The 12,611-nt window shown below is 43.2% G+C and overlaps 1 protein-coding gene across 2 annotated transcripts in view; it reads right to left on the bottom strand.

The window, feature by feature from the left end:
* Positions 1–859: 859 nt before the first annotated feature.
* RTN1 (reticulon 1) overlaps positions 860–12,611 on the bottom strand; it is a 97,666-nt gene continuing 85,914 nt past the window's right edge. For both annotated transcript variants that reach the window (XM_084520897.1, XM_084520898.1), the window contains 6 exons: positions 5,711–5,918; positions 4,633–4,771; positions 3,695–3,764; positions 3,268–3,314; positions 3,118–3,176; positions 860–1,661 (listed from right to left, as the gene is read on the bottom strand). In XM_084520897.1, coding sequence (XP_084377023.1) covers positions 1,619–1,661; positions 3,118–3,176; positions 3,268–3,314; positions 3,695–3,764; positions 4,633–4,771; positions 5,711–5,918 — 566 coding nt within the window. In that variant the 3' untranslated portion in view covers positions 860–1,618. The remainder of the gene's footprint in view (positions 1,662–3,117; positions 3,177–3,267; positions 3,315–3,694; positions 3,765–4,632; positions 4,772–5,710; positions 5,919–12,611) is intronic.

Below are 12,611 nucleotides of genomic sequence, written 5' to 3'. Positions count from 1 at the left end.
CTTGGAACAGGTGTTGAATTTTAAGTCCTGCCTGCAAACTACACACACTAAAACAAACAAATTCCATTTGTTCAAAAGCAACAGGTGTCACACTGAGGTGTTCACATAAGAGCAAAGAAAAATGTTTTAAATTTAAAACTTAAAAGAAAGTAAGGGCATCTGAGACACATCACAAGAATTAACTAGCCTGCAGCTAAACTAATGTTTCTGCCACCTCCTGTTAAGCATTTTTGTTATACACTTGTACACGGCCAAATAACAAATAACCTAGGACAAATGTCACTATGCTCATGTGGAACAGATGAAGGTGAATTAAATGAAGAAATGCAAGAGACTTCAATTCAGAAAGTTCAGATAAATGTTTAAGGATCTAGGTCTTTGTGGAAAAAAAAAATGTTCTGCATAAAATCTTCACTTTGGTGTTAGAAAATAAATAAATGTAATCTGGTGGAAAATGTTTTGATTTTCACATTTTTATTAAAAAAAAAAAAAAAAGAGAGAGAGAGAGAATAAAAGATTTTCCACTGGTATGTTCTACAAATTGGAAAATCATTCAGCACTTAACCAATCTATTTGTTTTGAAGAACTTTATACAGATGCTGACATTTAAAAGCCTTCACCTTTGTACAAGAGCAAATCTTTATTTCAGTTCTCGGCCTCTGGGCTTAGAACTTTTCCTAAGATGTACTAAGATCTTTTTGTAATTTCTGTTCTTTACTTCTCAAGATGTGAAACAGATGAATAAGCTATGTAATGCAGACGACCATGTTAGACTGAACCATTTTCTGAGGCAAGGCGTGTGTGGATGTGTTCAGTTTGCAAACATCAAGAGAATCCAATTGGCAACAAGAGGGAGAACTTTTTACATTTAGTAACATTTATTTCTGCATTCGGTATCAAGTACATAAGTGCAAATATTCAGAGTCCATAATTAAGTCCATTAGGAACTACAGAGAATGTAATACAAATTGTAATAAATTTAACAAGCTGGAACTTTCCAGTTACCATACATTAAATCAGCCTGTCAATCCCTTACGACAAAAGTACTGGGTTTTGTTTTCATTTTTTTGGAGTTATACAAAACTGATTACCATAAGTACCGATTACTGTTTATTTTATTTGTGCTGGAAAACACTAAAACATCAGTCTACAATTCTATATAGTTAATAAAGATGAATCCAACCAGCAACCCAGTGACGTAGAAGCAATTTTAACTATTGCATCAGTGCGCTAAGCAGGAAAGCCCCTAGCCACATATAACATTAAAAGTTATAGAAGCAATGCCAATAGAAGAAGGAAAAACACTAAAAAAATAAAATAAAAAAGGTCAATATTATTTAGGCTCTCACCATCATGCACTTTATAAGCAACACAAAAAACCACATCTAGTACACTTTTCTCTTTACTATACTTTAGTGCTTGACACAAGTGATTGCAAATATTCTAAGTGCAGAAGCAGCAGGGGAAAAGCACTGCTTCCGAGTTTTATCCTTCTAATATTATGGTGTCGAGAAAAAAAAAGAACAATAATTTTGCAGTAAAGTGTAAGAACAGAGCTGTTTCACTCCAGATTCCCCCATTATTCACTACTGTAGCTGATGAATTCTTGATGTCTGCTTTACTCTGCCTTTCTCTTAGCACCTGGGATTTTAGCCTGAATCCTAGAAATAAAGAAAGAAAGAAAAAAAGGTTTATATGGTCAGGCAGCTATTCTGTTCCAGTGGATCCCAACTTGGAGTCCTAGCAAGGGGTAATTTTCTTAGCTTGCATTTTGTGCTTTGCTGCCACTGGTGGGCTACAGTCTAGTGAGAAAGAGAGGTGATGTCCATCCATATGCTCCTATAGGCCCCAAGTTGTAAATGCCCCATTTTTTCATTGGATATATTCAGCGGTATTCTCCCACCTTTTTTTTCTTATTATTCTACTGTGGGCTATTGTCTACTGGAAGCCAGGAATGAAGTTTAAAAAAAAAAAAAATTTAAATCAGTACAGACTTTTAGTCCTGCCTATGGGTTTGCAACATCACAAAAAGACTGTCTGGAAATGTCCCCTGGAAGCCTTTGAATCAGTCTCCTACCTGAGGCAGGACTATCGCCAATGCTCGATTAGTTTGGCCATGGCTTTGTCTTGCTACATCTTGAAAACCTCCAGGGAAGGAAGTTCTGGCACCTCCCTGGGCAGCCTGCTCCAGTGCTATATTAACCTCTGAAAGAAGAAGTTTCTCCAAATGTCCAGCATCAACTTTCTAAGCTAGATTTGTGCTGTTGCTTCTTGCTATAACTTTTGCCTCTGCTGAGTTTTGCTCCATCCTCTTGTAACTTCCCATCAAGTAATTACAGGCTGCTATGAAATAACCACTTAGCTCCCACCCTGTCAGGCAAAACAAGCCCAGTTTCCTCAGCATCTCCATGTGGGCCACTTGCTCTCTTTCCCTCACCATCCTGTAGCCTTCCACTGGGCACCTGTTGTTCAGTCAACTTTTGCAGAGCCATGTGTTCAAGCTGCTGAGATGTACAGATCCACCCTTCAGTCCATCCATCCTGCTTCAGTTATTCCCAAGTGTTAAGAATTATGCTTAGACCCTCACTCGCCCCTTATGGATCCCACAAAAGCTTTTGCTAGGCAATGCATTAGGCCCCAGAGCAGACTGCATCAACGTCATCCAGTTCTGACCATTCTGTGATGGTTTGCGACACTCAAGGTCATGGTGATTCCAGATATTTGTTTCCTCTAACAGGGTGCTGTTCTAATTCCCACTTTGTTTATTAACATTATTATTATCTCTAATGGACTGCATCTCTGCATGCACAAAGGGAGGCTGGGGCAGTCAGTGAGGAAGAGTTAACACATTTCTTGGGGTCCGGTCTGGTACAGACATCAGACCCTGTTTGGGCTGCTCAATGGGCAGGGGAGGGGAGAGAAGGATGCAGGATCACAGCTCTGCTTCAACCTACACTCATCTGAGGACTGTGATCCTCCAGGGATCTACCCTCTTGCAGGCTCCTGCATGCCAGGAGCTGGGGAGGACATCATTCACGGGACACGTTGTCCCCAAGACCACTCAGCTCTTAGCCACCCCGGCATACCACAACCTCACAGCAGGATGTTTGAACTCACTTTGCCACAACAGTGTTTATGTGGGTCCGCACAAGTCCCAAGTATTGATCAATCTGTGCCTGCAAGGAGCAAAAGGAGACAAAGTCAGTGGGGCACCCAGAATGTACAACCACCCATGCACCCGGACTGCAAAGCTGTGGGCAGACTTACCTGGTACTTGTCATATACAACAGGGAGAGTAAACATAGACACCACAGCTGAGGAGAAAAAGAGCACAGTGTTAAATTCCTGCTGATCAGATCCCTCCAGAGAAGAGACCTACTTTGAGCAGGGACAAACACGTATCATGCCACTTGGTCAGCTGATCCACCAGGGATCTTCCTATTAAAAATGAACTTTGCTCAAACCTCCCAAATACGAATTTTCCCAGTTCTCTGGGACCAGTAGCTGCACAACCGTAAAATGCAAATTGGTTCTAGCAGGACAGACAACAGAATAGGAATACTGAATAAGAGAAAATACGAGCTGATGGTTTAACTGTGGGGAAGGCACAACAAAGAGAGGTTGTTTTGCCTACGTAAAAATCACCATGGAATTAGAGTTAAAAATAGATTTAAAAAGAAATGATAATTTTTACCCATTATCAGAAGAGTCAGGCCATTGAAGAGGGCTCCCACGTAAGTCAGCAGCCACATTAGTACTGCAAACTAAATTAAGGACAGATCATTACATCACCTCCAGTGTCAGTGTAAGAAGAAATGAGTTCACTTAACTAGCTAACATAATGGCACATTAGCCTTTTTTAATGTGTAAAGGGACTTGTTAAGTAAGGCACATTAAGAACTAGGTACTTTTTCTGAGTGTATAAACCTATTTTCCCTCCTGCAGATCACTGCTTCATACTCTCTTAGCTGAGCTTTCCTGTATATTTCGTGTTTAATTGCATACATTTAGGACCCTGCATCCAATTTTGATGAAGGCAAGGGTCATCCCACACAAGTTAATCACAACCCCACAGTGATAATCCCAGTGACTGAAAAGCCTTGAGGGCTGGGAGATGGGCACATTTTTCTAAAAACCTTTCGTAATTTAGCAGCCTAACCCATGTCTGCTCCCTTAATGATCTTCCCTTTGCTCTGGAGAACACCTGTTTGGATGTAAGGCTGAAAATAAATTGCTATCTCAGCAGGGAGGGAAAGAGGGCATTCCTCCACAGCAGGAAAGGCCACCATTAGAGGAAAGCCAGACTGCCAAAGGGATTAGAGGGGAACACACCATTTTGTGGCAAGGTCATAGAGAGCACAAAACAGAGATGCTTCCAGACCTGCAGTGGCATTAAGCTGGTCCTGCACCTTTTGTAACTCCTGTATTATGGATAAATAACTTCAACTACAGATTGCCAAACCTCTGAGGTACTGGAAGCGAGCAGATTGGAAACCAAGTAGGAGAACAACTTTGATATCTGGAGCTACGCAAAACTAGGTTTTATAAGGGCAGTGTCAACAAGGGAAGCAGCACTTTGAAATGTAAATTGATCCTCCAGAGAGGGGTTAAAAATATTTAAAGCAATCCTACTTTTAAAGAATCCACGAGGTCCTGAACAAGAAAGAGTCTCCTCAGCTCTTTGACTGTGCTGTTGACGTATAGCTGGAGACAGTCTGTGTACTTCTGGATCTGGTCCTGTGAGAGATTCATTTCCATATCCAAGTAGGCTCTGCCAGAAACACACATCTGGTTACAAACCCAGCCAGGTTCACCTGCCTTGCACACTCATACCTGTCTCCCCATCACTCCCTCCTCCCCAGCCCTTATTTCCTTGCAGCTGGAGCAATGTGTCCCCTTCCTGCAGGCACAGAGCCACCAGCACACACCATTTTTGCCGTGCACGACCAGTCTCCCCGGGCAATTTCTGTGCTGGGGCTGTTTCCTTGCAGCCATGCCCTGTCCACATGCATAGCCCAGTTTGGATGCTTTCTCTCTTTACTATTCCCAAAGAGGATTACAAATCCTAGCTGGGGCGATTCCCCACAAAGCTGACCTGGTTCACAGGTCACTGCTCATTGGCACAGCAGAGGAGAAAGCACCACTGTGGGGGCAAACAGCCCAGACCCTGCAGAGGGTGGGGAGAGCTTAACCAGCACCAGCACCCTACGGTGATGCACTGCCCCATCACGGCCTAGCAGGGCTGGAGAAAAGATATAAACAGTTCCCCTACTTGCCCAATAAAGCATGCCCTGAAGCGATTCTCCTTCTACTTACAGAGATACTGTATTATCAGTAGCTCTAGTGAAACTCTTTTCCTCCATTTGCTTATAATTTTTATGATTTTTGACTTTAAAGAAAAAAAAAAAGAAAAAAAAAAAAAAAGCCTGTGTCTCAGAGGTGCTTTTGTAATTGTTCTTTTTTTTTTTTTTGTCTTTTTTGTCTTTTTTTCTTTCTTTCTTTTTTTTTTTTTTCTTTTTTTCCCCCCAGAATCTAAGTCAACATTGCCTTACAGCTCTTGAGACTCTGGACAGCAACACAAAATATTTCCTCTATTATGAGCAAGGATTTTATCTGGTATAAAAGCAGCAGCTGAAGAAACGTGAATTGCCACAAGGAATGGATCCTCCACAAGATAAATGGCCCCCAGCCACAACTACAAAGCACTCACTTGAAGGGATGGCCCTCGTCCGTCTTCTGCACAGCCTGTAGGACCGATTTGTAGATTCTGAAGCTAATGGTGGCCGAGAGGCCGGCGAGGGCCAGGTAGGCCACAACGCTGACGACGCTGAACTGGGTCAGGGAGAAGAGCAGCAACAGGAGGCTGCCGAACACGATCCCTGTCTGCTTGATGTCACGCCAGTACAACAGATCGATAGCTGGGGAGAGAAGACCGACATGTTAAAGGCAGGAGCTGGGAGGGCATCAAGGCCGCTGTGATGCTCGGGTCCTTCGCAGGAGGAGAAAAGGAGGACATGGTCCTGCTCACATCTGAATTTCCTGAATTTCCTGACTTCAGGGATGCATGGAGGAAATGAGGATCGATCACCTGTTTGAAATCCTTGTATTTCATGCACTTGTGTTAAAAGTGGATGATTATCCCCAACCATAGCATGGTGGGAATCTTGCAAGGGCAAGGCAAATGCAAGTGGGGTTTGTGTTGTTGGTAGGGTTGCATGGAAATTTGCACCCCAACTTGCATTTACCTACTGTCCATCTAAGAATAGGTCCTACTGTACATTGAAATTCCGAATTGTTATTATTTGTTTGGTCACAGGTCCAAATGCCATTTTTTTTCCACTTCTGGATCAAAACGTGTTCAAGTTTTGGTTGTTGATGAATGAGATAGTTTGGGGTTAGCCATAATAAACCAGTTTCCCATTCAAACTTATGACAATATAATTTTGTTATTTCTGAAGTTGTGAGAAAGGAAAAAACTCCTGATTTTGCCACCTCTTAATAGTTTTATGTGTAGGAAACCATTTAGTTACATGGGTAAGGAACATAAGGGACCTTAAAATGAGGAATAATTCCTCTTGCTGCTGCAAATCTGAACATCTCAGAAATATTTTTAAAAGCTTTTGTATTTTGTAGATAACTTTCCTTATCTAGATACAGGGGAGGTGTTAGTAAGAACAAAGCAAGCATAGAAAACCATTTTCCGACAACATATTTTTGCATTTGCAAAAGAGTTCATTTTGACCATTATTCCAGTTGTATAACTTATCCTAGCCACTCCAGCGAACTATCCTACTGAAGGAATAGGCACTATAAAAGCAAAATGTTAAGAAATGATCATAGGATGTTGAGTCCACAAAGGTAAATTTAATGCATTTGCACCGATAACCCATTTATAAGCAGGCTTTTCAGCCAGTTGAAGAACAAGCTCATGACAATCTAAACAAAGCAGCTCTAATTTCACACACTGTCCTCACGAACAGCTTGAGCACAACACCAGCCAAACAGATTTCAAAGATGCCACTTGTCAAATAATTCTGAACAAAGAGTAAATTCAGGAAAAATGCAATCTGTCAAAAAGAAAATTCACAAACACAGAAAGAAGCAAAATTAATCCAGCGTAGTAGTTCGTATCATCTAATCTCCAGAAACTGTGAGTCACCACTGCATGTTTCCCTTGAGTCAATGAGCCATTACTCATTACTATTACACATATTAGCATTGCTTTTCAAAGTAATGGGCTTGAGTGCAGAAATTGCTATTGCATTCCTGAACTCTGTTCCCTTCATGCAGCATTCACGTCCTACTACGATCTACATCCATAGACACAATATAATAATTCTTTGATATTTCTACGTGTCAGAGCTCAGCACTGGACCTGTGATCACAAGCGCACACAACGAGATGGGTGGCACGTGGTGGGGTCCTGGGTGTGAGTACACAAAATAGGGACCACGGCAGAGCCTTTCCAGTCATATGGCCATGTCTCCATCCTGCCCATACTGCAAGGTATGGACTGGTGGACGCTCCAAAAATGCACTTACAGCCTAGGGCATGCACCCACACCACGGAGATGTGGAGCAGACCCAGCTGTGTCCACACAGGCAGCTGGAGCTCCACAGGTTGCTTGCAGGGTTGCAGGTTGGAAAGCAGGGCTTGCAAAGCATCCTTACAAAATGGCATCCAGATGACAAGTGTGTGGTATTTACCACTCTTCATACTCTTTTTCAGCGAGGACGCTGCAAAATTCTGCAGCACAGCACGGCAACTGGTGTGCTTTCACCCGCGAGCATTTGGACAGGAGGTATTATTCACAGCTTCATCATTTCTATGCTTAAAAATTCCTGTCAGAAGACAGCATTGGAAATTTATGCAAATCTCACATTTTGAGGCACTTAAATTTTATGTCACAAAATACATTCGTGTTAAATGAAGTGAGCACAGGTGAGCCAGCTCAGGGTGCTGTATGTGGAATAGCATCCGCTGATGAAACCAAAAGGTCACGCACCGAGCACGAAGGCAGTGGACAGGCAAACAAATGAGAGCTGAGCCAAAAAATTCCAACAGGCCATTTCAGTGGAGTTCCCTGAGTTATTACCAATTGCTGATAAGACTCAAAAATTGCAACTAAGCACTCTCTCCTTCTTTCTAGGAGCTTCTGCCTCACATCTCCTCAGACTGGGAGATTTTCTAAATTGCATTTTCTCATTCCTCTCGGCAGGGAAGGTGCTGAATGACCCAAGAGAGACTTGTCTGTGTGTGTACATATCCTGCAACCTGCCCCTTTCCTGCTGTGAGGTGACTGGGGTTTTTACTAAGCTACAGCAAGGAAAGCCTTGCCACCACTCTGAGCGAGATGGAGAGAGGCCAAATGACACAGTTCTGGGGCTGTGTGCATGCGTGAGAGAGGAGATGAAAGGCAGCTGGCCTCTTTCGCCAGCCAAATGAGACCTGGGAGGGAGGGATCCTGTGTCTTTTAGACCTGACGCGAGTATTCCCATGTGCGTGGAAAAAAAAACATGCCAACTGCTAGGTGGGAAACCCCAGGAGGAGGGAGATAGGGGTTTAAGGGTTCTTACACAGCTGCCCTGGTGTCCAGGTAATACCTGTCCCATCGGTGTCTGGCATTGTCAACAGATGCCAAGAGGCAAAGCAATGAGAAATCTTCTTCACCATCAGGTGAGCCCAAGACTGGATACATCAACCTCCTCCACACCCCAGTGTTTGTTCTGAATGAGGATGAAAATGAAAGATGAAGTTGTCAGCCACATTTATATGCCTGTGTCATGTTTCATCTCATCCTATGTTCATATAAAACTGACTCAGACAGCAAATGGTGTCCTCGAACACTTGCTGGCCCCATGGGTTTACTCCCCTCAACAGCTTGGGACATAAAAACGGTGGCCTGAGTCTTTAAGAGAGGGCAGCTGCCTATTCATCCCTACGTATGCCAAATTACTGACCACCCAGGCTCAGGCAGGCTTCCCCAGTGCATGGGGAACACGTTGAGTGTGAGCTGAGCTGGAGCTGCTCATCTACACCCACCTCTTTGCTCAGCCAGGCTGCAACAGGCTCCAAGTCCAGCTCTCACACGGGGACATCGGTCCCCAGGGAAATCAGAGGAGAGGGCATGAATTAATGAAGCAATAATTAGATGCTTTGGTCAATGCTTAGTGAAAAATTGGCCCACAGGGAAAGAATAAAAGGTCCTGGTGCAGGCAAAGGTCCTGCAAGCCTTGGGCATGTTGCAGACTGTGTGCGTGCGTGCGTGTGTGTGCCTGTCCTCAACTACAATGGCATGATTCTGAGTGATGCACGCTGAATATGCATGAAGCAGGAGGCTTGTGCCATGTGAGCCCGTCGATATGTGATGTGCATGCAATTGGACAGCGGGTCAATCTGTCTGGCTAAGCAAGACACATTTCTGACAGCCAAAACGCCGACTTCAGAGCACCTTCAGCTCGCAGCGAGTATTTGCAAACAGGGGTATGGACAACAGGCACTGAAATCAGCCTGTTTCATTCAGAACCTTCTTTTTTGAAAATCCCAACTCTAAAGTCCTGGGCATGCCCATTAACATGCAGAAGCTGTTCGGTTGTAGCTTGCCATGATCTCCCTTCAACCTCCTGGAAGAAGGGAAGCAGAGTTCCTCCTTCGGTCACTTTGCTCTCTTTCCAGCACAATGCACCAGAGCTCTGGCTCATTTGTGGAGGTATAAAAGGACTCTGGGTTTTGCCAGAACAGTCTCAGACTCAAAGTCTTTGTATTTATTACGGGGACTTGCCAGCAATCTCTAAGAAAGCAACGTTGCAGACTGACGTAGGTCACTGCAACCATCTTTGAAGAGTGTTTCTGGAGAAATGCATTTTGATGAGCTATTTATCTGAAAGCATTGCCTGTCCATATTTTATTTTTTTAACTGACAGCAGATTTTGTAAAATGTTAGTCAAGTAGCCTTGAATTTGAAAGAAAAATCTTTCAAGGATGCCAAGCAGCATCTCAGCTACAATTCATAGTATAATTCCACCTCATTAAATGAATTGGAGTTCTCCATTTGGGGCCATCCCCTGGACTAATGATGCCCAAAGATAAAATTCTCTGATACAAGCCACCACCTGTTGGTATGAGCAGCCAGTGTTTGTGAGGCAAATTACAAGTAACCTCTCAAAATATAAGTAACCAGCAGTGTACAATGCTTGTGCCAGCAAGGAACTGATTGCCAGTATGATGCCTGAAAGCTCACCCAGCTCACATCACAGTTTTCAGCTGAAAACATTTGGATATTTGGCATCACAAAAGCCAGCAGAGAGACTTGGGGGCTGGAGAGGGCAGTGCTGAAGGCAAGGGACAAAAGGCTTGAGACGGCTGAGGCAGCCTAAGAAGTGATGCTTCTGAATCCCTTCTGGTGGAAACAGTGAGGGTTGGGCTGTGGTGGTTTACGTGGTCCCCAGAAGCATCGTGATGTGGGGCAGCTGCTCCTGGGAGATGATTCTAGAGAAGCCAAATCCAAACCAACCTGTAGCTGAGATGCCCTCCTTCCCTCAGACTTCTGCATGATTATGTTTTTGAAAAATACTGTTGTAAGAGAAACAAGGATCTTTCCATTCCATGTCTTGAAGCAAGCAATTTAAGATAAAAATCAGTGAAGAATAATTGTGCACAGGCTGGGCAATTTGCATCTTCCACAGCTTCTTCCTGTCTTCCTCTGAAAATCTTTATTCTCTCCTTCTGACTTTGCAAGTTGTTCCTCACGGCAACAACTGCATGAAAAATAAGCATGCATGAAGCAGCATTCATATGGTAGTAAGTATAAAAAGTGTGTGCAAAAACCTTGTGTCCAGCCTTCAAATGAGGCCCATGGACCTTGAGGATCGAATAAAGGTTAGATGCTTTCAGCATACTAATATGCCCTTGGATGTGATCAAGCTGCCCTCCCTACAACGGAGGTCCCACTGGGCCTCCTTAGGAGGTAAAATCAATGGGTTGTACAGCTTCGTTCTTTATGTAATGTTAGTATTAATGAGAAGTAAGAAAAAGCTGTCTATATGCAGCCTTCAATTCTGTATATGGTGCAGTATAATATAGAGGCACTTCATGATTCACTTCTCAGGCCTAGTGGCAGTGAAAAGCCTGGGAAAGCCAATTTAAGAAGGGCAGTCTTGTTTATAGCATTGTTGTAACAATATTTGTTAACAAATGGGACTGCTAGAGATGAGTCTTTGAATTGAAGTAAATATTGCTCATGCTGAAAGAAATGTCATTTTGCAGCTTTCACCACAGGCTGCAGAGCCAGGCTTTCCCTCTTCTCCCTACTGGAGGATCCAACATGGCCCTTGCTCTGCTCCCCACGACAGATCTGATTCAAATGTAATACAGATGGATACAACATTTACTGAGCAGCCTGGTGCCTTCAGGAGACTGCTGTGATTAACAGCAGAGCCAAGACAGAGTATTTGTGCTGTTTTATGAGGCCTCTCTCCTCAGTCTTTATCGCCAGCCTTGAGCGATCTCTCCATACTTCTACCTCTCATACACATTTTGTCCATGAACTTCCCATCCTCAGCGTGGCTTTATCACCTCTCTGCTCCAAAACTCAACCTGAAAGTTCAGTCCTTCTTGCTCCCCAATTCCTGATGAAAGAAGACCTGGAGACGGGATAGGACCAGGGAAAAGGAAATTCTTGATACGAGATGCTCTCCAGGTCATATCCTCCTCCATCTGCAAGATTAGGATTGTCTTACATGAGCAAAAAAAAAGGATTGCTGGCCTTAAGTGAGACACCAGGCTGGGCTTGGGTAAGCAGAAGAAAGCACAAGGCTGGCAATACAGAAATCAGCCCTGCAACCTCTCCTCACATGAGTCTTCTGTGACTTGTTATTATTTTCACGTGAGAGAGGATTGAGACCAGTATTTAACCCAGAGGCAAGAGAATGCCTCCTTCACACACCTCCTCCTCATCAAACCATATCACTACTTGCCTTTGCCAGCTTCCATGAAGGATGTTATTGCTCTTACCTTAAGAGAGAAGAGAACAAGGAGACCAACCAGAGTCCTTGAATGCACTTTCTGAATGCGCATGATGCTATAGAAACATTAACATTGTTTTTAGTTGCTCCTGGACCAAAATAACAGAACCAGACCCTTTCTAAAACTACCCAAACATTTGAAAATCTGCAGAAAATCAATGTCTCAGACCTACTTCAGTCATGAGAATGACATGGAGAGATTATCCCTTCTGATGCCAAAACAGCCCCAGCAAACTCACTGTTAAACTTTCTAGAGACCTGGTGAAAGCAAAAGCACCTCCACCTACTTCAGCTTCCTTCAGCTACTGCCCCATCATCACCTTCTTCATAGAGCTTAAATTACTCCATAAAGAACATATTAAAATAATCTTAATTTAGGGGAATTTTCTCCTTGTTAAGGCAATGGAAGAATATTGTTTATCTATTCTTAAAAGAAAAAACAAAAACAAAAACAATACACTCAGACATGACCCAGGATGTGTACAGAGCATGTTTTGGCAGAGCTATTGAAATCTCACTTTTGATACCACCTTGATCAAGGTTTTTGTTGGGATGGTTGGCATGAAGCTCACATCTAAGAGAGTTTAT

Source organism: Aythya ferina (assembly GCF_964211825.1).
Source record: "Aythya ferina genome assembly, chromosome: 5".
Taxonomy (NCBI): domain Eukaryota; kingdom Metazoa; phylum Chordata; class Aves; order Anseriformes; family Anatidae; genus Aythya; species Aythya ferina.
This window is presented reverse-complemented; position numbering and strand designations above follow the sequence as displayed.